Below are 11,179 nucleotides of genomic sequence, written 5' to 3'. Positions count from 1 at the left end.
AATTCAAAAAGGGCTAGAGATATAGCTCGGTGGTAGATTGCTTGCACAGTATACACAAGGTCCTGGTTTCAGTTCCCAGCACTACCAAAGGGGGAAAAAAAAGACTCTAACGTTTGGAAACTCCTTAGTGATGTTAGTGACAGTATGTTTGTTTTAGAGGAGGAAAAGTTTTATTTGGGATTTGGGGCTCATAGTTTCAGAATTCTGAATTCATAGACAGCTGATTTCATTGCTCTGGGTCCAAAGTGAGGCAGAACATCATGGTGGAAGGGTGTGGTGGAGGAAAGCCAGTCAGGACATGATCATCAGGAAGCAACTAGTGAGAGGTTTATTTTACAATCGTGGATCTGTTGGTTTTGCAACAGACAGGTAGGAGATGCCCTGGATGTCAAAGGGACCAGAAAAGTGACCTCAAGTTTGGCTGGCGGGTGAGAAATACAGCAGAGTGGCACAGACCTCACAGACCTCACAGACCTCAACTTGAATCGCAATTTGCTATGGGTAACTTTCTTAATGTCTCTAAACCTGTGTTTTTGCTAAGAATGGGCATAACAAGCCAGGTTTGGTGGAATATACCTGTAATCCCAGCTACTTAGGAAGCTGAGGCAGGAGGATTGCAAGTTCCAGGCCAACCTCTACAACTTAGCAAGACCCTATCTCAAAATAAAAAGGACTGGAAATGTAGCTCAGTGGTAGAGCACCCTATGTTCTATCCCTAGTACTGCAAGAAAATAAAGAAAGAATAACATAAACATGGCCACTTGGCAGGGATGGTTGTGAAGAACAAGAGTCCTTAAAACTTGGCATCATTGATCCTGGGACCACACAGCAGGACTCAGGAAACAGGAGCTAGTATCAACCCCAATTCCCAGACAAGTACCCCAAGACGAGTGAGTAACCCCAGGCCAAGGTTTACTTCCAGCTGCTCTAGGACCAATCAGTCCTAAAAATTTTCCCCTGCCACCTAATGTGAGATATTTAGGCTGAAAAAGGGAAGGTGAGGGTTATCTCGCTGCAGGGAGTGGGGAGTAGATTTTATTATAGACTCATTTATGTTTATTCCCAAAATCTAAGACTTAGGAGAAGAGTGGTAACTACAAACTGTTGAATGGTGGCTCTTAGCAGCTATGTATAGGCATGAACTTTCAGCATCATTTTTCAAAAAGGGAGGGAGAAAGAGAGAGAGAGATTACATGAGTAGGGAGGGTTTGGAGGGCCCCCAGGGTGGTAGAAAGGGGTAACTGTCAGCGGACTCCTGCCAGATCTGTTTCTATGGGGAATTGATGGGGTGTGAAGGTGTATTGGTTCCCTAACAGCTTCTCTCATGCAGCTGGACAGACCTTGGCCTTCTCTCCAGAGGCTTCCTTGGGGACCACATGTCACCATTCAATACAGATGCCTGAAGGAAACCAAAAAGCCCAGAGTCTGAATTGATAATGTAGGTTTGTGATCAGCACTACTGGTGAAGACAAATATAAAGGTGCTATTGAAAGAACTGATTTTTCAAATCTCAGAGTGCCCTCTACTGGGTGATGAGGATCCCTACAGACAGGTAGGAACCCAGACTTTGGGGAGAAAAGGGGAAGCTGCAACTCCTCCTGGGCATTCAGGACATGGAATCAAGTGAAGATCAAGAAGTAGACATATTTGCAGTTTATTGACTAACCATGGTATCGTAGCTGTTATCACCGGGTACGGTGGATTAGAGGGAGAGGGAAAGTGATCTCAGAAGATCCACTGGGATCCTTTTATCCACCCCACCCACTCTTCAGCCAGAGGTCATGGGAATCGGAGTCCAGGTTTAACTCTACTCTCTGGATTCACTGCTACCCATTCCATCCCCAAGCCCATCTTCCATTTGGTCCAGACATTGAACCTGGGCCCTTCCTCTTCTTGAATGTGAGGGTAGAAGAAGGGCCAAGTCTCAAGAAAGAGAAGAAAGGGCTGAGGGCATAGCTTAGTAATAGAGCATTTGCTTAGCATGTGTGAGGCCCTGGGCTTGAACCCCAGCACCACAAAAGAAGAGAAGGAAGGAGCCAATGGAGGAGTTATGGTGACTGTCTTACAGGTCCATGGAACACAAAATTCCCTGTCTTTAAATTACAAGCTTCAGGCCTGTGGAGTTTAAGCACCATTCCCATACATGTCCCCTTGTGAGCAGGTGTGATGGTAACTCCTAAAGGAGAAGGCTCACTCTGCCCGTGTGGTTTTCCGTTCAGGAGAGGAGTTGGGATTGTCAGATACACATTTGAGATTATGATGTCAGAGCAAACCAACAAATCCTCAAATTGTGCCTAAAGATGCCCACATGGGAGAAACAAGGGCAGTACAGGACACTGACACTCCTTTGTTCTGGTAAAGAAAAGGAGAGGATATGGATCTATTCCAGGAGGTTGGGTATGGTACCAAGTGACACATAAGTCCCTGCCTCCTGGCTTCAAACATGACTTCCTCTGCTGGCCCAGGTCTTGAGCTAGCTTTGGCAGTTAGGTGCCATAAATCTGAAGTATTCCGTCCAGTTTGGCCTGCTAGTGTCCCTCAGTCTTTGTCCTGAGATCCCAGGGCTCTTCCTGTGTCCAGAAAGGGTGAGGTGCTGTCAGAAATGATTTGGCCCATGGAACAATTTAGGAAAGGAAAAAAAGTCCCACCTGTAACCTGGCTTGCTGGTAGGTGGACAGGAGGTTGAGAAGGGAAGCCAGATATTAGAACATCCCACGGTAGCATGTCTACTCTCAGCTTCCAGGAACAAATGTATAAACATATATGTGTATCATGTATGTATGTGTGCAGACACACAAGCACAGGAAGGGAGGGGTCATGTGACCCTGCTCTCTGAAATCAGAGGAAAGAAAAAGACTTATGGGGGACACTTCCCCCAGCCTAATGAATTGCTGCTCTCAGTGACTGCTCACCTACCATGCCTGCTGCCCAGTACCAGGCTGATGGGCAGTGGCATAGATGGGAAGGGCGGCACTAAAGTAGCAGCTCAGGGAAGTGAGGTAGAGGACAGAGGCTGACCCTCCTCAAAGCCCCTTGTTGTAGTAAACCACCTCGGTGCCAGGGTTTTGCTCATGGATCTGAGCGCTCAGCTCCGGCTCCAGCCTGTTCACTTGTATGGAGCTGCAACAGAACAACACAGGACCCAGACCCTCAGGCCCAGAATCACCACCCCTCCTCCTCCCAGGCCCAACTTCCCTCTCCTTCTGCTTCCAGAAGGGATGGCTCACTGTCATTACCCCACCCCCCAAATCAATTGAGTACTTGCCAGACCTCCCAGGAAAACACCAAAGAGCCCCAGGGTCACTTGATCCAGAGATGTGGGGACCTGTTTAGAGGTCCCAGCCAAGCCCAGGGGGAAGCACTTACCTTCTCTGGGGAAACAGGGCACAGCACAGGGGAGTGGCAAATATCAGGCTGGGGGAGAAGAGAGTTAGAAAAGTTTGTGAAACTTTGGTCTCAGAGTGCTCCCTTCCTGTACCCTACCTGACAGAGCTAGCCTAGAGGTGGAGATTGGTTGTTTTTTGGGGTTTTTTTTTTTCTGTGCTGGGGATCAAACCCAGGGCCTCATGCATGCTAAGCTGCCCTATACCACTGAGCTACACCTCTAGCCCTCAGAAGAGATATTGATTAAAACCCAAAGAATCTTTTAGGATCGTTAAACCCAACCCTGTTATTAGGTTCTGGCTGGGTAAAGGGTTTCCCAAGTATTGATTCAAACCCCTGAGGCCAAAATATGGCAGAATCAGAAATTAAATGGGCAGGAGACTTCTGGGTGGTACCAGAGGGTATATTTCCATGGTTCTCCCCTGGTGGATAAAGACTGGAACCCCTCAACTGAATCTGACCTTCAAGGACAGGGACCGGGCTGGGGAAATAGCTCAGTTGGTAGAGTGCTTGCTGCACAAGCACAAGGTCCTGAGTTCAATCCCCAGCACCACAAAAAAAAAAAAAAAAAAAAAAAAAAAGGACAGGGACCACCCCCTAACACACACAGTATGCCCTGCAGGTGTCTAGGACCAATACCAGAATGGATGATGCATATAAATGTCTTAAAGGTAATAAATACCTACCCACATTCACAAGGGAAAGGTGCTCCCATGTGCCCCCAGCTAACTCCTTGTACACTTACCAGAAGCCCACCAGTCCCACCTGCAGGGGTGCCCCCAGCCAGGGGCGGCGCTGTGGGAGACAGACAATGGAATGGCTCATATTCCTTACCCCCTGACCCCCATCCCATTTTACCCATCAAGGCTCTGTCTCATCAACCCTGTCTTTGAACCTTTAGACACATGGCACTTTTCTCTCTTCTAAGCCCATATAGATTGGATCCTCCAGATGACAACCTTTCCTGCCAGCCAGTCCCATTTCTTGCCATCTCTTCACACATTCTCATCTCTTAGAACCAATTCTCTTGGAATCCCTCAACACTAAACTCTTGATTTTCAAAACAGGTTCCACCCCCTACCACACAGTATGCCCTACGGGTGTCCAAGATACATACCAGCTGGATGTCTGAGTGATGTCTTTACTTCATACATTTGTTTTCTTTCCTCCCTTCCTCCAGGAGTTTCTTTCAGGAAGCCTCCTCTGAACCTCTACTCACTTCCTCTGATCCCAAGGGCATGCATCTCTCCCTTTACCCACACATCTGCTTGGCAAACGCTCCTTCATTCACTTCAGTCACAGAACCCACTACTGTTCCTCAAATGTGCAATCTTTTCCTACCTCAGGGCCTTTGCTCTGGCTCTTTTCTCTACCTGAAACATCCTTCTCTGAGCTCTTTGCCTGGCTGTCTCCTTCTCATCCTTTGGGTCTACAGAGACCCTTCTCTGGTGTTTCCTATAAATCATATATCAGAACTCATAATAATAGTTGTTGGTTGCTTCTTTCTTTATTGGTTTCTGCACTAGACTATAAACTTCATGAGGAGAGGGACAATGACCATCTTGTTCCATACTGGCTTCATAGCTCTAAAACATATCTGATGCATAATCAGTACTTAGTGAATATTTGTGAATAAATAATTCAAGGAAGGAGCCAGATTTTATATTCCTGTGCCTTGCTTCTCTGTTGTGTGTGTGTTGGGGGGGAGGCAGATAGAGAGTGTGTGTGTTGGTGACATAGCGGGTGACAACATGACTCTATCAAGCATGACTGAGTCATGTCATACACAGTTCATCCCTGTGTGTGATAGGGATGCCTCCAGAATGACACTAGCTTCCCTTAGGAGAGAAACTATTTCCTTCTTTCCCTAGTCTCCTCTTGTTCCCTCAGTGTTCCTTCACTACAGCCCAATTCATTCTTGCTGAATGGATGAAGGTTCAGGGCCAAAAGAAGAGGTAGAAAGACTTAGGCTCAGGCCAGGCTAGAGAGAGGGGACTGGTCACTTCTCTCAGATACCACCACTTCCAGAATGGGAGTGAGACACTTACCTTCAGGAGGTCTTTCTTCTCTAAAGTATCCATGATCACTGGGGGAATGGCTGAGAGGACAGCAGGGTAGGGAGAGAGGGAGTTAGTGGAGTGAGAGTTGGGAACCCAAAGGAAGGGGACCCCCTTCACAGCTCCCCTTACTCTCCCCCGCTGAGTTCCAAATGTCCCCTGAGAACCTCAGCCCCCACTTCTCTCAGAGCTTCCCATGCCTCACCCAGCCACCCCTCTCACCCATGGCAGGAATCGCCATGCAGATTCTTGATACCACCACCTGGAAAATGCCCTGCTTGGCTGCAGTCACTGAGTGGCCAAGCCTCTGGCCTGCCTCATCAGTCACAGGGATGCCCACCTGCAGCTCCCTAGGAAGAGAAGAGGGCTGTAGTCAGATTGCAGGGCCCAAGTCCCACCTGCAGTGCCTGAATGGGAAGCTACTCCCCAGAGTCCCCTCAAGTATCCCAGACTTAAAGGCTGCTTCTCTGCTGGGCACAGTGGTGTACACCTGTAATCCCAGCAACTTGGCAAGCTGAGGCAGGAGGATCATGAGTTTGAGGCCAGCCTGTGCAACTTAGTAAGACCTGTCTCAGAGCGAGAGAAAAAGGCTGGTTCTCCTACCCAAGGATCCCAGGGTATAGAGATTCAGCTTGACATGACTACAGCCATCTTGAATCATAACCACCATGGTTACCCCTGAGTAACCCTGATTGGTTTTTCCTGTACAGTTTCTCAGAATATTATAAACAGACAAAACCATTAGAGTAATGTGTGGAGCTTTACTACTTGGACCCTATTGCTATCGGTGCTAGAAACATGCTTGATGTCCTTGATAATGGCTTAAGATAAATCAGGTATATTTTGGCTTGGATTAAATCACTTTTGTCCTATTACATATGCCTACTCCAGATCTAAATCATGGGGAAACACTGATATTGCTACTGCCTAGGACAGTGCTTCTGTCAGTAAGTCCCCAGTAAATTGCACTCTGTACAATCCTGGATCTGTCTGCCTTGTTCCTCAGTCTCACAGCACCTTGGGGCCAGTTCTCCTACATTGGGACTGGGTTGTTCTGGAACACAGCGTCAGACTGAGGTAGGGCCCAGAAGCTCATGTCCATTGAAGGAGAGAGGTTTGTCCCCATGCTGGGCTGGTCTGCATGACTGGATGGTTCATCAAAGCACGCTGGGCATGTTCGTGCCAGGAGTCAGGTCTACTCACCTCTGCCTCATCAGTGGGATGTTGATGCAGTTGGCAGCAGCCACAGCTGCAAAGGGCACAAATCTGCCAACCAAGGGAGGTAGGTGCTGGGGGTGGAAAGGAGTTTTTTAGTGGCTCATGGAGTGGGAAGGGACTCTTGGGGGAGAGATGGGAGCCTGTAGGTCAGGAATGGATGGTAATGGGAAAAAGGAAGGTAGATAAAGGATGAATGGGGAACCTAGTGGAGGGGGAGTCTTTACCTTGGTGAGGGATTTGAGTCCCAGAGCTGTGGCCACAGCCCCAGTGGTGGCACTCACATAGGCTGTTCCCAGCTGCCTGTGGATGAAAGAACCAGGTAACAAGGGAAAGTGGAAGAGTCCAGCATATGGCTCTTTCCTTAAGGAAGATGCCAAATCCTTAGTGCATGAGGCTAGGAGGGTGGCCTCATTGCAGAGGAATCCCTGCCCCAGCTCCAGCGTAAACTTACCTGGAAGCCCTGCTCCCTCCCTTCAGAGGGGAGCAGGTCCCGCACAGCATGCACAAGAGGGCCTCATGCCCTCAGTGAGCCAGGGAGAGTGAGGAATGGCTAGGCTGGGAGGAGAGCTGAGCCCCTGGCTGCAGGGCCCAAGGAAAGCACAGTGGGCTGGGAGAAAGTACCACAGTTTTTCCCAGGGACTGGCACTCACTGCACGGTGATGGGAGCATCGCCGCTGCGGTTGGAGTAGTTAACAACAGCATTGAAGGACTGGTTCACCCACTGCCAGAACACCACGGTTGGGGTCTTCCTGAGGGAACAAAGTTAGTACTTAAGTCTTCTCCCTCTACAGTGTCCCTCATCCTTGGACCCCTGTAGTGAAATCCCAAAGGTTACTCCCAAGCCCTCAGGAGGATCTAGGCGATGATCCTAGAACCTGCTCTAGTGGACCCACTGTCTCTGGGGTAGGGAGACCTCCAGGGCTGAGTTCTGAGGAATGGGAGGGATTCTAACACAAGCTCCTGCCCACCCGCTATTCTCTACCCAAATTGGCCCAGAGAGGAGACACCTACTTACACTCCAGCTTGGATCATTCAGGAAGGGGACATGGGATAAGACTTGCCTGTAGAAGGTAAGCATGCAGCCAGTGATGGTCATGTTCATGGGAACCTGGGCTGACATGCGGCCAATCAGGACCACCTTCTCCCCTGTGTCTGGATGGAAGGCAGAGTCATACACATACTTGGCCTTCCACAGCTGGTCCTCGGTGAGCCCTGGGGTCACTACACCAGCCCTGCAGAAGGTGACAAGGAACCGACAGGCTGTTCTAAGAGGCAGATCTAGCCTCTAAGGTTCTGTTTGCCCTGCTCAGAGAACTCTGGGCAGAGGGCTAGGAACTTTGATCCCCCCATCTCAGAAAAAAGGAGCTCTGTGACTCAGGAAGAGTCAAAGCTTCCCAGAAATGGCTCCTAGTTCAATTTCCCATCTAGCCACACATTTTCTGCTAGGTTATAGGTGAAGATATTTTTGTGACAAGTCAAAAATGGCTGGGAGCATCACAAGAACTTTTGCTCCTGAGGACAAAATGGATGCTCTCTTACCTCCTTGGGACTCTACTTTGATCTAGTCATTCTTGTAGACAGTAGCAGGAAAAGTTCCTACAGTGGTTTGTGAAACATAGAGCAGCCTTCCACTCATAAATATCAATGTCACTTCTTCAATCCAAATACCATAAAGTCCTTTAGATTAAAGCTCTGTGCCATAATTGTTTGTGGTGCCAACAAATAGGACCAGAGAGTGAAGGGGTTGTGGAATGGGACAAGGTTACTCTTTTTTTTTAATGTATTTTTTAGTTTAGACGGACACGATACCTTTATTTAATTTATTTTTATGTGGTGCTGTGCATTGAACCCAGTGCCTCATACATGCTAGGCAAGCACTCTACCACAGAGCTACAACTCCAGCCCAAGGTTACTCTTAATCTTAGGAAGGCAGGGACAAAACGTACTAGATTAAGGGCAGTGAATGACACCCTAAGATTACAGTGTCAGATGGGGGTCACCTGTAGTTCTGCACAATGTTCCGAGAAGCTTCCAGCTGTGCTCCAGACAACAGCAGATTTCGAGGATCAGTAACAGTGAAGAAGTGTCGGGCTCTGCCCAGGAAAGTGCTCTGGTCCCAGCGAGGTTCCTGGATGTTGATATCTAAAGGCAATTCACCCATTTTCTGCAAGACAGGGACAAGGGTCAGAGGACTTCAAGGAGGGAGTCCAAGCGGTTCACCTGGGGAAGCTTTGATGGCCCTGCCCTAGTCTCTGAGCCTATCACCTTTCCCTTCAAGAGCTCAAGGTGACTCCAGAAATAAGCAAGGGTAAGGGAGGAGTTGTTTCCTAGGCAATGTCCTGGCCAGGGACCAACAGCCACTGGAAGACGGGGAGGAGAAGATCAGAATCAGGAAAATAGGTTTCCATGGGCTCTGGCCTGGCGCAAATTTTCATGAGTAAGGATTTACATGTGTGTGGTTGATGCATGAACAACAACTAATCCTGTGCAGATACTTGTGAGCTCTGCTTGCACAGAAATGTGTAATATATGCATTACACAGCCATGCCCATGTCAGCTTCAGGCCCCCAATGCCCTAATACCCAGATACAAACCCCCTTGGCTATTTGGGAAGATGGCAAAGACATCCCACATTCCAGCCCCTGATTGGAGGACAACCTGGAACAGGGCTTATCTGTTCCAGATCTCAAACAGGGGACTCTATCAGCCATGTGCATTCACGTGGGTATGCATATGTTCCCTGTTCAAACCCATTTCCCCCAAGCCACACTGAGTGACCCAAAGACTTCCCTGTTGCCTGACTGGGCAAGACTGGCACAGACACCCATCTGCTTCTCTCTGAACCACCCATCTCCAGAAAGCAGTATTCAGTGGATACCCTGCCACCCAGCACTGAGAGGAAAGCTGGGAGCAGCCATCTGGCCAGGCTAGGCAAAATCCTGCAGAATGACTAATCCCCTCCAACCCCACTTCCTCCCTCAGACAGGCACACCCAACTCCCTCGCACTCACACTCACATACCCACACACAAAGACAGGCACGCCCTACCTAGACATACAAACAAGGTGGACACAATACACCAACCACAAAGACCCTTACACTCACACACACACAGAGCACAGATCCATCAGTTGCAGACGCTCAATGACACTCCTCCCCCCAGCCAACCTCCCCTTGTGCACCATGGGCTCCACAGAGGCCAAGATACTGAATCCCACAGGACAAAGAGCACGTTTCCAGGCAGGCATCCTTCTCCAACCCCCAGCCTCTACCCTCCACTCTCCTAACTCCCCAGCCTTGCCTAGACAGGGAGTACTCACGCTTTCCGGGGTTGCCTGCCTCTGCAGTTCTCAGACCCGCCTTCCTTTCCGCGCGGCTGCGGCCCTCGCAGCCATCAAACCCGACGTCACGCATGACGCTGAGCAACAGGGAGGGGCGGCGGCTCCCCCTGGCTTGTTCGCCTAGCCTGCCCCAAACCTGACAGGCCCTGGGGGCCGTAGATGTCATTTGGGGCTACGCCCCCAGCCCAGGCTGCCAGGACTAGGTCCTACGCGGCCTCCTAGAACGAATCATACCGCAGGGATCAGTTCTGGCCCCCCTCCCCAGGCAGAGAGAGGAGAGGAGGAGCCGCACCGCTGCCCGCCTCGCTTGCAATGCTCTGGCGGGCCTCCAGAGGCACCCTGTCCCTGCAGCTGGGGTATAGGTGCACTTGGCGCAGGTGGGTGGTGTGAAGGGGCGGTCTTCTGAAGGTGAGCCCGCCCTGAGGGACTCCGGTTACTGATTGTTTACCTGACGGCTGTCTGCGATCGCCTCGGCTTGCTGGGCCCCCTGGGGTCCTAGCCCGGTACCCACAAGCTCCTCTCTCAGCAGCTCGGTATTCAGCATCCCTTCGCAGCAGAGTTCCTGTCGTGCCTCCCTCTTCTGCTCTCTCTCCCTGACTCCTAACTCTACTGTGCCCCCAGTATCTTTATACCTCCAACCCTCAGCCCTGCACCACATATCTTAGCCCAGTCCCTGGGATGTGGATGGCCAGAAGGCTCAGGTAGCCTCTATCTACCTCTGAGGAAATACGGCATAAGGGGTCTTCCTGCCCATAGTGTTCTGGGACAACTGCCCTGCCCTGCGACCTTTCCAGAACAGGGTGGCCTGAGAGACACCTTCTGACAGAAGGATACAAATGACAAAGGCAACCCTCATGCACGCGCGCGCGCACGCACACAAACTCACCCAGTCACCACACAGCACACCTGCTACACGCCCAGGCGCCAGCCTGCGCCCTAGATCATCGCGGGCTCATACCCTGCTCTTCCCTGAGGACATCCCCCCCATGGAGGCCTCAGGAGTGACCACGGAGGGGTGGCATTTCCACGAGCCCGGGATAGCGTGGCCCGGAGAAGACGAGTTCCAGCGGGTGTGGGGCAAGCCGAGAGCCAAGCCCTAGGTGCGCGTGACGGGTTCGGGCAGAGCCCTGTGGCCCCGAACCCAGGTGACAAGCGGCAGACTCTGGCGCCCAAGGGAGG

At 50.5% G+C, this 11,179-nt stretch overlaps 1 protein-coding gene across 4 annotated transcripts; it reads right to left on the bottom strand.

Annotated features, from left to right (window-relative positions):
• Window positions 1-353: 353 nt before the first annotated feature.
• On the bottom strand, window positions 354-11,148 carry Sfxn3 (sideroflexin 3). Of its 4 annotated transcripts, none has more exons than XM_047552503.1 (11): window positions 10,887-11,148; window positions 8,660-8,823; window positions 7,721-7,891; window positions 7,310-7,408; window positions 6,884-6,959; window positions 6,645-6,730; window positions 5,664-5,791; window positions 5,433-5,482; window positions 4,130-4,179; window positions 3,367-3,414; window positions 354-3,120 (listed from the first exon to the last, which is right to left on the bottom strand). In XM_047552503.1, exons 2-11 carry the CDS (start codon window positions 8,818-8,820, stop codon window positions 3,024-3,026), a joined length of 966 nt encoding a protein of 321 aa, XP_047408459.1. In that variant the 5' UTR covers window positions 8,821-8,823; window positions 10,887-11,148; the 3' UTR covers window positions 354-3,023. The 4 variants fall into 4 exon arrangements, with proteins under 4 accessions (XP_047408459.1, XP_047408457.1, XP_047408460.1 ...); XM_047552501.1 differs by having other exon boundaries at window positions 10,959-11,148; XM_047552504.1 differs by having other exon boundaries at window positions 10,907-10,926.
• Between the last annotated feature and the right edge of the window lie 31 nt (window positions 11,149-11,179).

Source organism: Sciurus carolinensis, chromosome 5 (assembly GCF_902686445.1).
Source record: "Sciurus carolinensis chromosome 5, mSciCar1.2, whole genome shotgun sequence".
Lineage (NCBI taxonomy): Eukaryota > Metazoa > Chordata > Mammalia > Rodentia > Sciuridae > Sciurus > Sciurus carolinensis.
The sequence above is the reverse complement of the archived record's forward strand: the minus strand, read 5'-3'. Positions and strand labels throughout refer to the sequence as shown.

Excerpts from the sequence above, each read along its gene's own strand:
- Sfxn3 (XM_047552501.1), bottom strand. The coding sequence starts at position 10,988 with ATGGGGGGGATGTCCTCAGGGAAGAGCAGG. Across the intron at positions 7,409-7,720 it reads TGCATGCTTACCTTCTACAG|GAAGACCCCAACCGTGGTGT; the intron begins GCAAGTCTTATC and ends TTGTTCCCTCAG. Across the intron at positions 5,792-6,644 it reads ATCCCACTGATGAGGCAGAG|GGAGCTGCAGGTGGGCATCC; the intron begins GTGAGTAGACCT and ends TTCTCTTCCTAG.